This window comes from Morone saxatilis, unplaced genomic scaffold (genome assembly GCF_004916995.1).
Source record: "Morone saxatilis isolate NCDOM2014 unplaced genomic scaffold, NCSU_SB_2.0 Contig12, whole genome shotgun sequence".
Taxonomy (NCBI): domain Eukaryota; kingdom Metazoa; phylum Chordata; class Actinopteri; family Moronidae; genus Morone; species Morone saxatilis.
The window spans coordinates 17,508,917-17,523,011 of record NW_023339674.1 but is presented as its reverse complement, the minus strand read 5'-3'; the positions used below and the strand labels follow the sequence as shown (position 1 = coordinate 17,523,011).

General features: G+C 42.0%; 1 protein-coding gene across 2 annotated transcripts in view; it reads right to left on the bottom strand.

Annotated features, from left to right (window-relative positions):
• Positions 1–14,095, bottom strand: part of notch2 (notch receptor 2) — a 41,536-nt gene that overhangs the window by 19,286 nt on the left and 8,155 nt on the right. For both annotated transcript variants that reach the window (XM_035652793.1, XM_035652794.1), the window contains exon 2: positions 11,092–11,173. In XM_035652793.1, coding sequence (XP_035508686.1) covers positions 11,092–11,173 — 82 coding nt within the window. The remainder of the gene's footprint in view (positions 1–11,091; positions 11,174–14,095) is intronic.

Genomic DNA, 14,095 nt, shown 5'->3' with positions numbered 1-14,095 from the left:
TGTGTGTGTGTGTGTGTATGCTTGACTGAGAAACGAACAAACAAAACAAAAGAGTGAGTTTCAGTCAGGTGCACGAAATGCACCACATCAGACCACAGCATTGATAGCAGAGAACAACATCTGCACAGTAGTCCCGCAGTACACACAGACATCAAAGACACAAATTAACCAGCACAGGTAAACACGACTGTCTAATACACAGTCTTGCCACAACTGCATGGTGATCTAAACAACTGTGTGTGGGGAACCACATCCCTAAGAAGGTGTACTAGTAATATATGTGGTTGTGCATAAGGAGAGACTTGTTGTTACTCCAACCATTAAACCATATGCTACATGGTTAATGGGCTTTATTTAGTGCCTTTATCCCAAGAGAGATGTGAAGCTATTTACACTACAAGTCTCATGCTTGGCAAACAGACACACACACACACATACACACACAGCCTCGAGGAGCTGCTTGGCAGAAGTTGGGGTATTGTATATTGTGTCTGCTGTTAAAAGACCAGAATCGACTACAGATACAAACTGCTTAGCTCTGTTAACCCACAAACTCTGTAAGAGAAAAGAGGGAAGCTGAGCTTGGTGAAAGGGTTAAACTGGGGTCAGTGATGGCAAAGAAGAAGTTAAAAAGTAGAAGGATGTGAGATGGTGTCATCTGGAAGTTGTTGACTGAAGCCTGGCAGAAACTAAAAACAACGAGTGGAAAGCACCAGAATTTATTTGGGCAATTTAATAGAACAATATTCCTGCATATATTGATATTGATAAGTATCACCATAAATCTACATATGTGTGTCCACAGTATATGTAAGGAATCTTTATTCACAACTGCAAGTTGTTCACAAAAATCTACATAATGTATAATTAAAAGAAAAAACTGTCTATTGTGCTCTGACCACATTTTGTCTACACATGGTGTCTGTTTTCCCTCTGCTTATTTATCACCCCTTCCTTTTAATCCTTTTTTTCCCTTCTTTTTCAGTAAAATGATTCAGCCGCATGCTGAGCTGTGGGGAGGAAATAACAATATTACACAACATGTCCACCATTGATCTCATCAGAGACAATGATCCCTTCGTCACTTTCTATTCCTCTGTTTTTGTGCAGCCCCTCCCACTTTCATATCACTTCTCTAAGTGTGACGGTATTTGCTCAGAGATGTTTTTTTGTTACTGAGCAAAAATGGTATTAGTCAGGTAATTTCCTGGTTATGCTATTTTGATCATCCGTCTGTTGCTTTGTGTGTGTGTGTGTATGGCACATGGCAGACATGCTGTCTGGGGACTGTAGGCGACAGAGCAACCTGCTGCCTCTTACACAGGCCTCTAAACCTGCCTCCCAAGAGGGGCTCAAGTAACATAATAGGAGAGCAGAGATGCATCACACAGTCACTAACACACACATGCACAGACAAATGAATACTTTTATAACTATTCCAAATTAAATACTTGGATGCTTGTTATTTCACAAACAAACAGATCTGTAGCAGTTACATAAAAGGAAAGAATAAAAGATTGGTGCTATGAGCCATATAAAACTGAGAGGAAACAGTGGACATGGGAATTATCTGAAATTCAGTCTCATGCTTACTAACATTTATTTATTATTGGCCACTCCACCCCAAAGCAGCTTGAAGAAATTAGGTTGTGAGCGCATGGGAAAGTAGGAGAGTCATGAATCATGCCAAGCAGAAGTCTCACAGATCAATCACATCTGTAAGACTTCTGCCCGGTATGATGTGTGAGTCACACAGTGTCTCTTAGAAAAAATGACAAACAACATCTCCCACTCTGACACACATATCAGGTTCACAAACACATACATACGGTAAATGTACACAAACCAACTTAAGAACACCATAATATTGAACAATGTGTTTTGTATAGTTTTCCATTTGTTTAGACTAAAAAGCCCTTAACTATATCCAGTCCAGGTCAGGCAACAAATGATCCCACTAATAGGTATTTCTGTGTAACTAAAGCCTGATATATATCTTATTCCATAGACCTACATTATTGAAATTACTGTGTAACATTTGCTTAGATTACTGAGGCTTTTTTAAACATGAAAGTACACATTTGTTGATCCATCTTTAAAGATTTATGGCTTCAGAATGAAGGAAGAGGCTCGGGCTGGGAGGCACAGAGAGACCATTTTTTAACCGTTATAAAACAAAACTATCACCAGCCTTTAACTATATAGTTTATCTCCCTGAAATACATTTGTTCATACTCATGGTGCTGGTAAACAGATACACCAGATGTTAGATTAGTGATGTATGATCTTCAAAGAAGAGACAGGCTTCATGCCTTTTCACCTCAACTCTGTCAGATTAGACATGGCCACCCTCCCTCTTCCCTGTCTCCGTCTCTGTATCAGCATGTCTGCAGTGCAACCCCCCTACACACTCCCAAAACACATGCCTTTACACAAACACACACACACACATAAATACACAAACACAAAGATGTCCCTCCCCACTCTAAACACAAACACAGCTTGGCCATGATATCACAACAAGACGGCCGTCCTGGGAATTAGAACTGCTCTTTTTTCTCTTGGACAACCTCTCCGCCCCCTCTCAAGGAGTAATGACATGGCCCTCTGCCCTGTGACATACATCACATTAGCAGGCTGTCACACAAAGAACACCGTGTCCAGGTTAATGCTAGGTTTATGTTTCACTGGGAACATTTCACACATTTTTACTGTTAAAACTATGGGGAATATAAGAGGCATTTTCAAAGTCAAGTATAGCCACCTCGCTGAGAGAGGAAATTTAAAACATGGCCTTTGTTGTAATGTGCAGCCTGATAAAGTTTTTTGAGCTTGGAATGAATCATTTTGAACTAATTTTGCATTTTCTATGTTAAACCTGTTTGGGAAATCCCTCAATGTGAACAAGAAAGATCAGGCTATTATAATATAGAGTTGTTTTGCAACTCTACACCACCCTTCAATAATTATTTGACATTTTTTGTGAAAATTCCCAAAGCGCTGACAGGACAGATGCATAGTAACCTCTATTAAATTAAATCGCTGCTATCTAATCAGTGTTGACAGAACCACATGCCATAGCGTCAGGAAGCGATGCCACCCTGTCCTTCAGGTTTCACTGCCAGATAGAGAGCTCATTATTAGCCTCTGGCTGTATCACTCGAGCCTGAGGCAAACCAGACAAGGTTGTGCATGATTCGCATTAATGTCAGGGAGTGGTGTCTCACCGAGGAAGAGATAGCATAACACACTGACACACTAGTCTGTCGCTGAATACAATACAGGAAGCAGTGTGATTCTTCTGACAAACTTACATACACACAACAGGACACACAAAAAGGAATTTGCACGCAGATTAAATACACATGGACATCCTAAAAGGTCCAGTGAGTAGGATCCACTCCCCCGCTTCACCCTCCCCTTCGAAGCACAGAGGAAAAACTGTGGTGGCTGTGAAAAAACGCCCCCTATCTAGAGCCTGTGTTTGGCTTGTCCCTTCTGGGCTACTGTAGAAGGATGGCGAACTCCATACGCGAAGCGAACCAGGCGGCAATCTGTAGATATACCAATAGGTAACATTTACTGTAACAACAGAAACAATCAGAAGTGATTTATACACTAATGAAGAAACATATTCATGTGACATACATAAACAATTGATCTTTGCCTGCCAACCAAATCCTCCTGAATGTTACACACCTCGACCTTTAAACAACGCCAGTTCAGATCTACTTTCGTGAACAACTCAGCAGAGAGGGTTTCTGCAGCCAAATTCATCTATGGGATTCTTTGTTTTTCTCCACGAGGACTTTTTTTCCTCCTCTTTTCTCCATCCTTCTCTTACTCTATGCAATTTCCTGCAGCCCTCCTTTCCCTCTCTTTCTCACTCCTCCACCTCTCATTTCTAACCCACTCTCGAGGTGTCAGGTTTCCACAGCTGGTTCACATTAGCGCCCCCATCTCACACACACCCCTCCCTCCCTCTCTCTCTCTCCCTCTCTGCACCCCTTTTCTCCTCCTTCTTTCCCTTGTCCTCCTCCTCTACCTCATGCTGACCTCTGCCTGTCCTGGCCGGCCGTGGGGGCTTCAGTGAGCGGAGAGGGGTGAGTCGATTCTCACTCACTCATGTAATGTCTCCCACCTCCTTCATTTGTAATTCCTATGCCCCAAGTTCCCCTTCTCTTGGATTTTCCACCCATCCTGATCCCTAATTCCCCTTTTCTTTTGTGCTAATTTTCTCCACCTTCTCTCCTAAACTCCAACCCCACCACCACCTCCTCCTCCTCCAGTCACTATTCTAGTCTCAGAGACGCTTAATAACTCCATCATGCTCTCCCCCTGCAGCCATTAGAGAAAAACAGTGTGAGAGAGAACGAGGGAGAGCATAAACCAGCTCACATTTCAATCCCTGGATCACTCACTGGCTTGTTCGAGCATAGGTGGCCTATTCACTGTACTGTAGTCCTGTGTGTGCATGCACGGACGTCAAAGTTAAGTGCAGAACACGTTACTGGCTATGCTGTTAGTTTGCCTGTGGAGGTAATACAGGAACTAAGGAATCCTCGGCTTACCATAGAAATTATAGCTGTGTATTAGATCATTTAAAAAGACCTGCAGCCATTCAGATGCAGTAGCTGCAACTCTATCAGATCCAGAAGTCTAGAGAATTAGTAGATCTTTAGATAAAGATAAAACTGCAGTCTGGGTCTGGGTGATACGATATACATCACAGCATGGCGAGTGTGTACAAAATCACATAGAAAATACTCAAACTGATGAACTGTGTTAGTCACCGCGTGATTCCAAACTCTTCATATGTGTAAATCCAAAACCTTCTTCACACATTGTACCACTTGGATGATTGAGAGGAACCTTCACAGTCATATCAGACCCAGCAGTGACACAAACAGGGAAGCACTTTCTAGCTCGCCAAAGATGAATGGTGGCGCCTGATCGAGAAGTTCCCAAGACTGGCTTGAGTGTGCTATAAGGAATATATATATCAGTGTGGAGTGTTATCTGTTCGACCTCGACTCAAGAAAAGTCCACACTGAATCCTTTGACACCATTTCTGTGCAGGCCGTCCAGTCAGTTGCTGTGGCTACTAACGCACACAAAAAAAGATGGGAGCTTCAGTTGACTTGCAGAGGCGCTGATGCTGTCAGCATTGATATACACGGCTGCACTGAACCACAGAATTATATTAAGAAAGAGCACTAGTGATCTTATGGCAGCTTGGGGATGAAATTCAGACATCCCAAAGAGGCTATTTGTCCCATCACAGAATGATTCTGCCAGATCTTTCTCTTGTACTGCCACAGTGTAAATGTAGAGTGTGGATAGGTCTGGCAATGGGAGACTGAATGCAGTGTACAATTTAGGCCCATACATGAGGGAGTGCCACAGAGGAGAAGAGGCCTGTTCTACATTAGAAAATCAAATTCACCTAAACTTGGATGTAAAAGTTCAACTATGGGTTCTCTTTTGGGGGTGGGGGGTGGAAACTATGAATCTATTGCTTGAATAATCATTAGTAGCAATGTAGCTAAAATGTTTTTTTTTTTTCACACACTCCTTCATTTTTCTATGAAAATGAGAAACTAGCCCGAGAAGAGCAGAGGCAGCAAAAATAACATCACAGAGGAGGAGGGCAGAGGTGTGAGTGATGTCAAAGTTAGAAAGAAAGACATTAAAGAGGAAGGGGCTTAGAGAGTGAGGTGGAAGATAACGCCAGAAATGAGAGGGCGAGACATACAGAGAGAAAAGAAAGCCATGCAGTCAGACTGAAAATCATCAGTGTAGAATGAATAAAGGAGTGCAGAGCAGGGTGGAGTCCAAACCAGGGACATGTGGTAAAATCTCAGACTGTGTTTAGAAACAGGTTCAAAAAGGTTCATGTGAGAGGCTGTGGTACACAGCATAGAACCCGTTTTCTCTCTGAGCGCTCCATGTGCCTGCCTCTCCATGTTGTTCTGTCATTATCCTGTTTCTGTGGTTGCCTAAAGTGGAACCTCCAACAATAGGTCTGTCGGCCTATAAAAGTTCCATATCTAGGTCTATGCTATGAATAGTCCCGCCACTGACTGATTTAGGAATTTATAAGAAAAAAACAATATAGTGCAGTCTCTACTTAAGGTCACTGAATAACTAAATGGCTTATGTTTCCCATGTAGGCTGCAGCCCACCCAAAACAGATTCGCTGACAGATAAGTGTTTTTTTCCCTTTGACGTTATGATTCTCATTTCAGAAGCTGCTTGGAGCTTCACACTGCACAAGACCAAAGGAAAGTAAAGAACAAGTACTCTTTGGCTTTTCTTTGACAGCTTTTCAATTCAATTCAATTCAATTCCATTTTATTTGTATAGTGCCAATTCATAACAGAAGGACACTTTTCAAATAGAGCAGGTGTAGACCGCACTCCTCATAACATTATTTACAAAGAGCCAACAGTTTCCAACTAAAGGTTTAGTTGGGTGAAGATGCTTTAAAGCTCTGGTCAATGTGTGACCTTCTGACAAAACTGAGGTACTTTTGACCCCACACTGTCACCATCAATGTGTGACAGAGAGCCACTTGTCACCTTACTGTATGTGGGTTTATGGTCTGGTTGCTACATTCCCCACTGTTTTGTAAGGCTTCCTCTTTCTGAGAGCGGGTTTGAATCTCCAGATCTCCATGCAGCCTGGTGTGCATCTGTGTGCTTGTGTGTTTTTCCCTTTGTTTGTTTTTGTGTCCGTGTCTTTTATCATGGTGAACCTCAAAAAGAGCCAAATCCCTGCGACCTTTAACCACACCCAATCTAGTTAGTTGGTGGTAGTGCTGAAAGGGATCAGTCAACTGTCACAATATTTTTTGCTAATGTTTTAGGTCATTTATCGAGCAAAAAATGGAAGACATTTGCTGGTTACAGCTTCTCGAATGTATGAATTTGTAAATTGTAAACTGAATATCTTTGGGTTTCTGGGTGTTGGTCGAGCACAACAAGCAATCTGAAGACGTCAAATTGGGCCTCTGGGAAATTGTGATCACCATTTTTCACAACTTAAAACAACTGATTAATACAAACATTTTGTTGATTAATTGAAAGTACAAATAATGCTTAGTTGCAGCCTTTATTGGCACTAATGATTTGGGCTCTTAAACACGCACTCATGAGACACACAAAACTCCACTATAAAAATACTGACCTAACGTGTTAAGTGAACTTAAGACCTCTCTGTACTGGCATGTGAACTTGCCCAAGGCTCAAGGTGCCCCTGGCTCTCCAGTGACACATATGCAGATCGAGCACATACATACACAAAGAAACTCTTATCATTGTGGTTCCAGTCTCAACCACATCTACAGCGCTGTTAGCTGTGGGAAGCAGATAAGTCTTTAGAGAGTAAGAGTGGGAAATCACTGCCATGGTCCCAATCTCTTACTCCAGGGTTTGTTGACTTTAGTTTGGATCATATGTCTAACCCAGTTAACATTTATGTCCGTTTCCTCCTCTGTATGTCTACTCTGGTACCCTCTTTGAACACCTACAGGCACGAGACAGAGAGGAAATGTGGATGTGAAAGCACAGCAGAGCTTCCTGTGAGGTAACTAGGTGACACAAAGTGGCTGATAGACGGGAACACCTAGAGCAAAAGATCCTCATCAACGCTAGACGGAAACACACAGATATGAGTGGAAGCAGGTATGGCTGTAATAAAGGCAAAAGGGGAAAGATCTCAACAATAATGGGGTTGTGGGAGAAGGATTAAGAGGCTTGGTGAGTTGTGTCCAGAGGCATCTAAACCCCTGAAGCAGAGGGAGGGACGGAGGCATGGATGGATGAGTGACAGTTTGATGAAGGAGGCGTAGCAAGAGGGAAATTACACTCCTCTCTCTGCTCCGCTTCTCCCTTTTCTCCCTCCCCCCCTCTGCTGCTCTCTCATCATTAGTAAGGAGTTGTGCTCCGAGGTATTCCTCCTCAAATTACCTGAAAAAAGACATCCTCTTTCTTTTGGCCCTTTCTCTTCCTCTGTCTGCCCCACGGGCAAATTCTACTTGTCAGATCAAACATGCAGCAGGTCTGCACAACACAGTAACTCTGTCCCCTCATTCTTTTTTAAGTAAATAGAAAAGGCATGACAGTGACTGCAAGAGAAAAAGAGAGTGAGAGGGAAAAAAAGAGGCATTGTAAGGGAGGGAGAGTTAATCAGTTTGCACCATGAAAAAAAAAAAGAGATCTTGTTCTGGAGGAAAATAGGGTTTGGACAACACAATGTGTGTAGCCTCACTCTTGCTTAGACTGCTCAGGTATTAACTCTGAGTCAGACTCCATGTTAGTGTCAGGAAGCCTCAGTGGCCTACAAACAAGACCATTGTTTCTGTGCTCTTGTCCAGATACCTCATCGGGTAATGTTTATGTATCTCTTCAGCCATGATGTAAGTTACAAACACACTTGAGACATACACAAATGCACACAGAGACATACTCGCAACACCACACCTTTTTCTCACACCCAGGGCTGGTGGCTTGCAGTGTCACCGGTTAGACAGCTTCTCTGCACCCTGCCCTGCTAATCAGCTAGTCGACCTCTCCCATGCACTTTAATTCTCTTTCACAACATTTTCTACGTCCAAAACGAGACATCCGAGCTTTCTATGCAGGCATACATTTCTAAGACACTTTCAAATATGTTTTGGAATGTTTAACTTTTTTTTTTGCAAATGTCACTGAGATGCATGCAAGCACACACCTATTAAAAGCTTCCCTTTTCTCTTCTCCTTCTCTTGAATGGAAAAAAAAAGTCTCTAAATAATTAAAATATGTAAACCAGGCACAATACATATGACTAGAGTGGTTCTATGTTTTCCAGAGTTTCCGAGATGTATGGGAACTCTGAACCGGAGGCAGGCGGACAAATGACAACATGCACAGGATCTAAATCTGTTGCCAATCAAAACAGGACCTCGCCTCCACAGTGGATCTTTTTCATTATGGACATGAAACAAAAATGTATGAACATTATTTTCCTGTTATTGCATAACTGTTTGGCAAACAAATGTAACTGTCCATCAGTAGCCCTTACTGATATAATCCTGTCGTATTAATTGCCTCTTTAATTAAACAGTTGCACCCAGTCTGACCTGTGCGTGATCCATGTGACATAATTAGTCTGGTCCGAGCCAAACGGCCAAAGTGACTGTTTACTTACAACCGGCTGCCTTTAATACACTGAGGAGACTAATAAACAGATAATTTGATTTTTACACAATGAGCCTTTTGACCAGCAGAGCAGTGCAGACAGGACCAGACAGGCCAGACAGAGGCAAGTGTGTCTACTTGTGTGTGTTAGAGAGTGCGTGTGTAGTTGCTCATGTTTGCTTGAGGACAGCAGAAAAAAAAAATAACCGACTATTTAATCAGTCTAACAGTAGGCCTGCGCTCTGTCAGCTGACTCTTCTAAACTGAGAGACTCCTCTCTGTGTGTCTTCGGGGAAAGAGGCCTCTCTGCTGTTTGTTTCTTTTATCATCATCATCATTTCATTCTGAGAAAAAAAAATACTGACTTAATAGTCATGAAGGGAGACAGCTTGGCTGAGCAAAAGTGACTAAAACCCGAGAAATAATAGTCTTCTCAAAAATGAAAAATTACTAGTTTCCCTGCACAAAAAACACAAAATTAGCAAATAAATAGCACTAAAGGAAATAATAACAACATAAAAACAAAACCTCAGGGGATGTGGTCAGGCCTTAAACAGCTGCAAATTATTTGAATGTTGTTTCAGAGATATATAGAGATATATGCCAGTAAGTATCGGCATAAAGCCCTGTTCTACTGGTTCTACGCTGCTCTGAATTTGGGTGTGTTTTTAAATCTGGGCCTGTTGTTTGAAAATCATCTAACCAAGAAATTCCAATGTTTCCTCTACCTGAAAAATACTTAACCTGCCTATCATGAGCTGTCCTTGAAAAGGTCCCATCTATCCTGACGTCACTTCATTGGTTGTCTGCATGGTTAAGAACAGACTTTAAGATCCTCTATGTCTATAGTGACACAAGTGATCTAGTTGCCTCTGAATAAAAGAACACTGCATCTGCGTACTACACACAGAAACTCCCAAATGAGCCCCTTTACACCTGCAGTACAATCTCTCTCTGACCTTCAATTAAACAGAAGGAATGTCAAACACTGATTAAGGATTGTTGCTTTCTCCTTTTTTTTTTTTACAGAAGTAGCAGAGTGTTGAAATTCCGAAAGCTCTGGGAACAGACACACTGGGTGATTCACATAACATTTGGTGAAATATGATCAGGTTCATGAACCAGCTATGGTGTTTTTTCGTAGGGAATTTGGCTCGGGAGTGGCAAGGCAATTATAAAGATAGCTCAGTCTTAATTACAAACCAGGCTAAGCTGTCAGAAAGTGGAAGCCATAGATCAAACAGGCCACTGCTCTCCTGTACACTACAGCACTTTTCCTCAATGGTCTGATTGCACCACCGGTAACAGAAGAGACTCGCTTGCAAGTTTCCACAATACCATGGCATGCACCCAGAAACAAGAGGCTACATTAACATGTGTGGTAAGACTCATTAGCCTACATGCCATATTCATTCATTCAACCAAGTTTCAGATTTTGTTCCCCATCAATTACACTGAATAGGTTACTTTCTCATGTAATAAAAATGTCTCATCATTGTCTTGACATCCCAGCAACACCAAATCAGTGGTAAAATATGCTGGCAACACCTAGAGCTATCAATTCTATAAACAGCAGAAGAAGGAGTAACAAAACCCCCAAAATGTCCTAAATAACATCTTGGAGGTAGCAATGTGTGTATTGGTATTGTTCCCAGTACTGGTGTACTTTGTCAGACAGAGAAGTCTTTTATTCCCTCTTCCGTGCTTGAGCAAAACCTCATGGTCCCGTGGACAGGCTGTGGCTGATCTAAAAACCCTATTTCTGTACTGGTTTTCACATCCAGCAATCCCCCTATGAGGTGTTTCAGTTGCTGTGTTCACATTTTTGTTAGTAGTGTTGTGGTGACAGCATGACTTCAACTGAAAAGGCCTCTGTGTGTTTGGTCACAGACCAACCAGTCAATCTTACCTGCAGTATCCAGTGCCATTGTTGAAGGTCAGACACGTAGCGTTGTTAACACAAGGCGCCTTATCATCCACACACTGCAGAGCTGCATGAGACAAGAGAAGAATTATAGACAGTCAGAGAGGCACTTCATCTGAATCAGTCAAAAACATTTGCAATATTTCAAGTTTAAGCATTTAAGCACATTTGTCAACAGTATTACTATCTAAGCTAATTAAACCATTCACTGTACCACATGGGGGTATGTGAAGACAATTTTCAGCTCAAGACCGAAAGAAGTTGGACTTTCAGGAACACAAGTTTTCTCATTAAAATGCATAGATATGTAAATAAAAAAAATACTTCTGATTGCCAGTTATCCACTCTATAGTTACCCACCAGGGTTAATAATGTCCACCATGTCTTGTTCTTGACTTACTGTGTATAGACACAGACATAGAGAGCAAAAGCATGATGGTGTCCTGCATCATGCGCCAGAACAATAAAATATAGGTTTTATGCACATCAACTAAATAACCTGTTTAAATTACTCGAAAGTTCCTCACAAGATGAATAACTCTAGTCTTGCTTGCATTGCTTCATTGCTACTGAATTTCTCACTCATTCAGGGTTTCCCCCAGAAAAGTGTTTGGTGGAAGTGACAAACACATTGCCCACCGCTCAGAGGGAAACCCACCACATAGTCTGCGAGTTTCTCCTCCTTCTCCTCATCCTTACAGAGCTAATGCAGAAGACTCACTGGCTACGTAGCACTACCATGAAAAGCCAGCCTGAAGCCAGCCGGTGGTCACAGGGCAGCCGGATGGGCAGGCAGACAGAAATGAGCCTTGACGAAGACAACAAAGACCAACTATCTCCTCGCCAATGAAACGCTCACAGCCAGACACATCAGCTATTGTGTGGCCTTCAAACCGCCAGAGACACATGGCTCAAGTGGTTTTCACGCACAGCATGCCGGCCCAACATGCCAAACAGCAGTGTGGTGTTCTCTGTCTTTATTTATCAATGTGATATGGTGGCCAAATGAAAGATACTACTGGTAAGTTGAAGTGATTAATTAAGCAAAACTGCTATAAATCATCAACACTGGTTATACAAATGTAACTATATTTATCATGTACAGTCTCACGTGTAAAGCGGTAATGTGATGGATCCTCACTCTATTACAGAGTTCTTTTTTTTTTTTTTTACAAAACTGAGGGTAGGTCAGCTGATTTCAAAGAAACGCCAACAATGTCTTCACAAAACAGTCATTGCATTACAGGAAGTGCGCTCAGAAATGGTGTTACTTCCTGTGCCTACATTAATCACAGTGTCGCTCAAGTCGAGGAGTCCTCATGAAGACAATTCTAACTATTATTAACCCTACTTGATATTATTTTCCAGTATTAAAAGTTGAACACAGATAGTTGTACAGTTCCTGAAGTAGTCATAGTGGTCAGAGAGCGGGGGCAGACTAATGCCTTAGAGCCAGGCTGACAGACATAGTCCATTGGACATGGGGATACCATACAGAAACCACTGTGAAATTCATAATCCCAACAAGCACACACACAAGCATGCCTCCATGTGCACAACTGCACAGACATCCACTGAAATAAAGTATGTGTTGATATCAGACTACTGCTGCAGTTCAAGAGACCACAGTGTGTGCTATTTTGGGACAATTTCTGTTCTGAGCAGGCAGACGGTATGCACGCTTCACACAGTCAACACACGAAAATCATGCATGCATAATAACACAGAGCAGACAGCAGAAAATCCACGTATATGTGGTTAGACCTGTGACAGGGGAACTTTCACTTTTGGTTCTGATGTAAATTAAGTCTAAATTTAACGCAAAATCATGTCTATTATTCTTCTGAATAAATCATAAAAAGGACATAGAGTTTGACAGTACAGTAAATCTATGCAACACACCATAGGGCATGGCAGGATACCAGTCATCTACCAGCAACAATCGCAAAATCAGCAACAAAAAAAAAAAAAGAGTAATGCGGAGGTGGGAGGGCTGAGAGGATCGATGTCAGAGGGAGAGAAAGAATGGACGCAAGAGAGATGAGACACTCTTCCCCCGATTGGTTTGACGAGCTTCCCATGCATGCTGTCGCAATGCCAGACGCAATGATCTTACCAGATTTGGGACAGCTTGCCTCCTATTATGCCATTTTAACACACACACACACACACACACACACACACACAAACCCCAAATTACCCCATGATATACACGTCACCAATTCCCCGGCTGAAAGTTTGGAAACAGTTTCAGCAGTCTGTCTCTAAAGTGAAACAAACAACATTTTCACACACACTCAAATGATTGACCATGGTCTATAGTGATCCAGCATTGAATCATCTCTACCTGGCTTTTCTCACACTTCACTGTCCATGAACCATGGGCAGGAACATTTCCCAGGAATGAGAGCTTTGATAAGACCAAATCGACAAAGTCAACAGTGAAACTACAGTCAGATGGTGTTCACTGAGAAGAAACACAAAGTTACCTGACCAAATTATTGCTATTATCTGGACCATTCCTGATCAAAAACCCACAGCGGTTATGGTGGGGAAAAGGGGTTTAAGTGGAGAACAACAGCCGGAGAGTTACAGTTTGTGAAGTGTGGAGAGACTGGGAGGAGAGCTGTGTGTGATCCATACTGAGGGAAGCTATATCTGTAAAGATGCCATTGTGCAGTGGAAACAGAGAATCTGTACACATAACTCAAAGTGCTTGCTTTCTTCGATGACGTAACTTTATTTGTACAGCACTTTTCAAACATAGTAACAAAATGCCTCTCAGACAAGAACAAAGGAGACATAAAAATGTATACAAAACTAAAATGTTTAAAAAGAGAGTGATATGTTTGACTCCACCCGCCTGTTTTTTCTGGACATTTGCATAAAAGTAAAATACTGCAGAAAAGCTGACATATCAAAAAATGACCTTGATGTCATGGTACCTGCTTTAGCTCATTCTACTACGGCTGCCCCCCCCCCCCCCCCC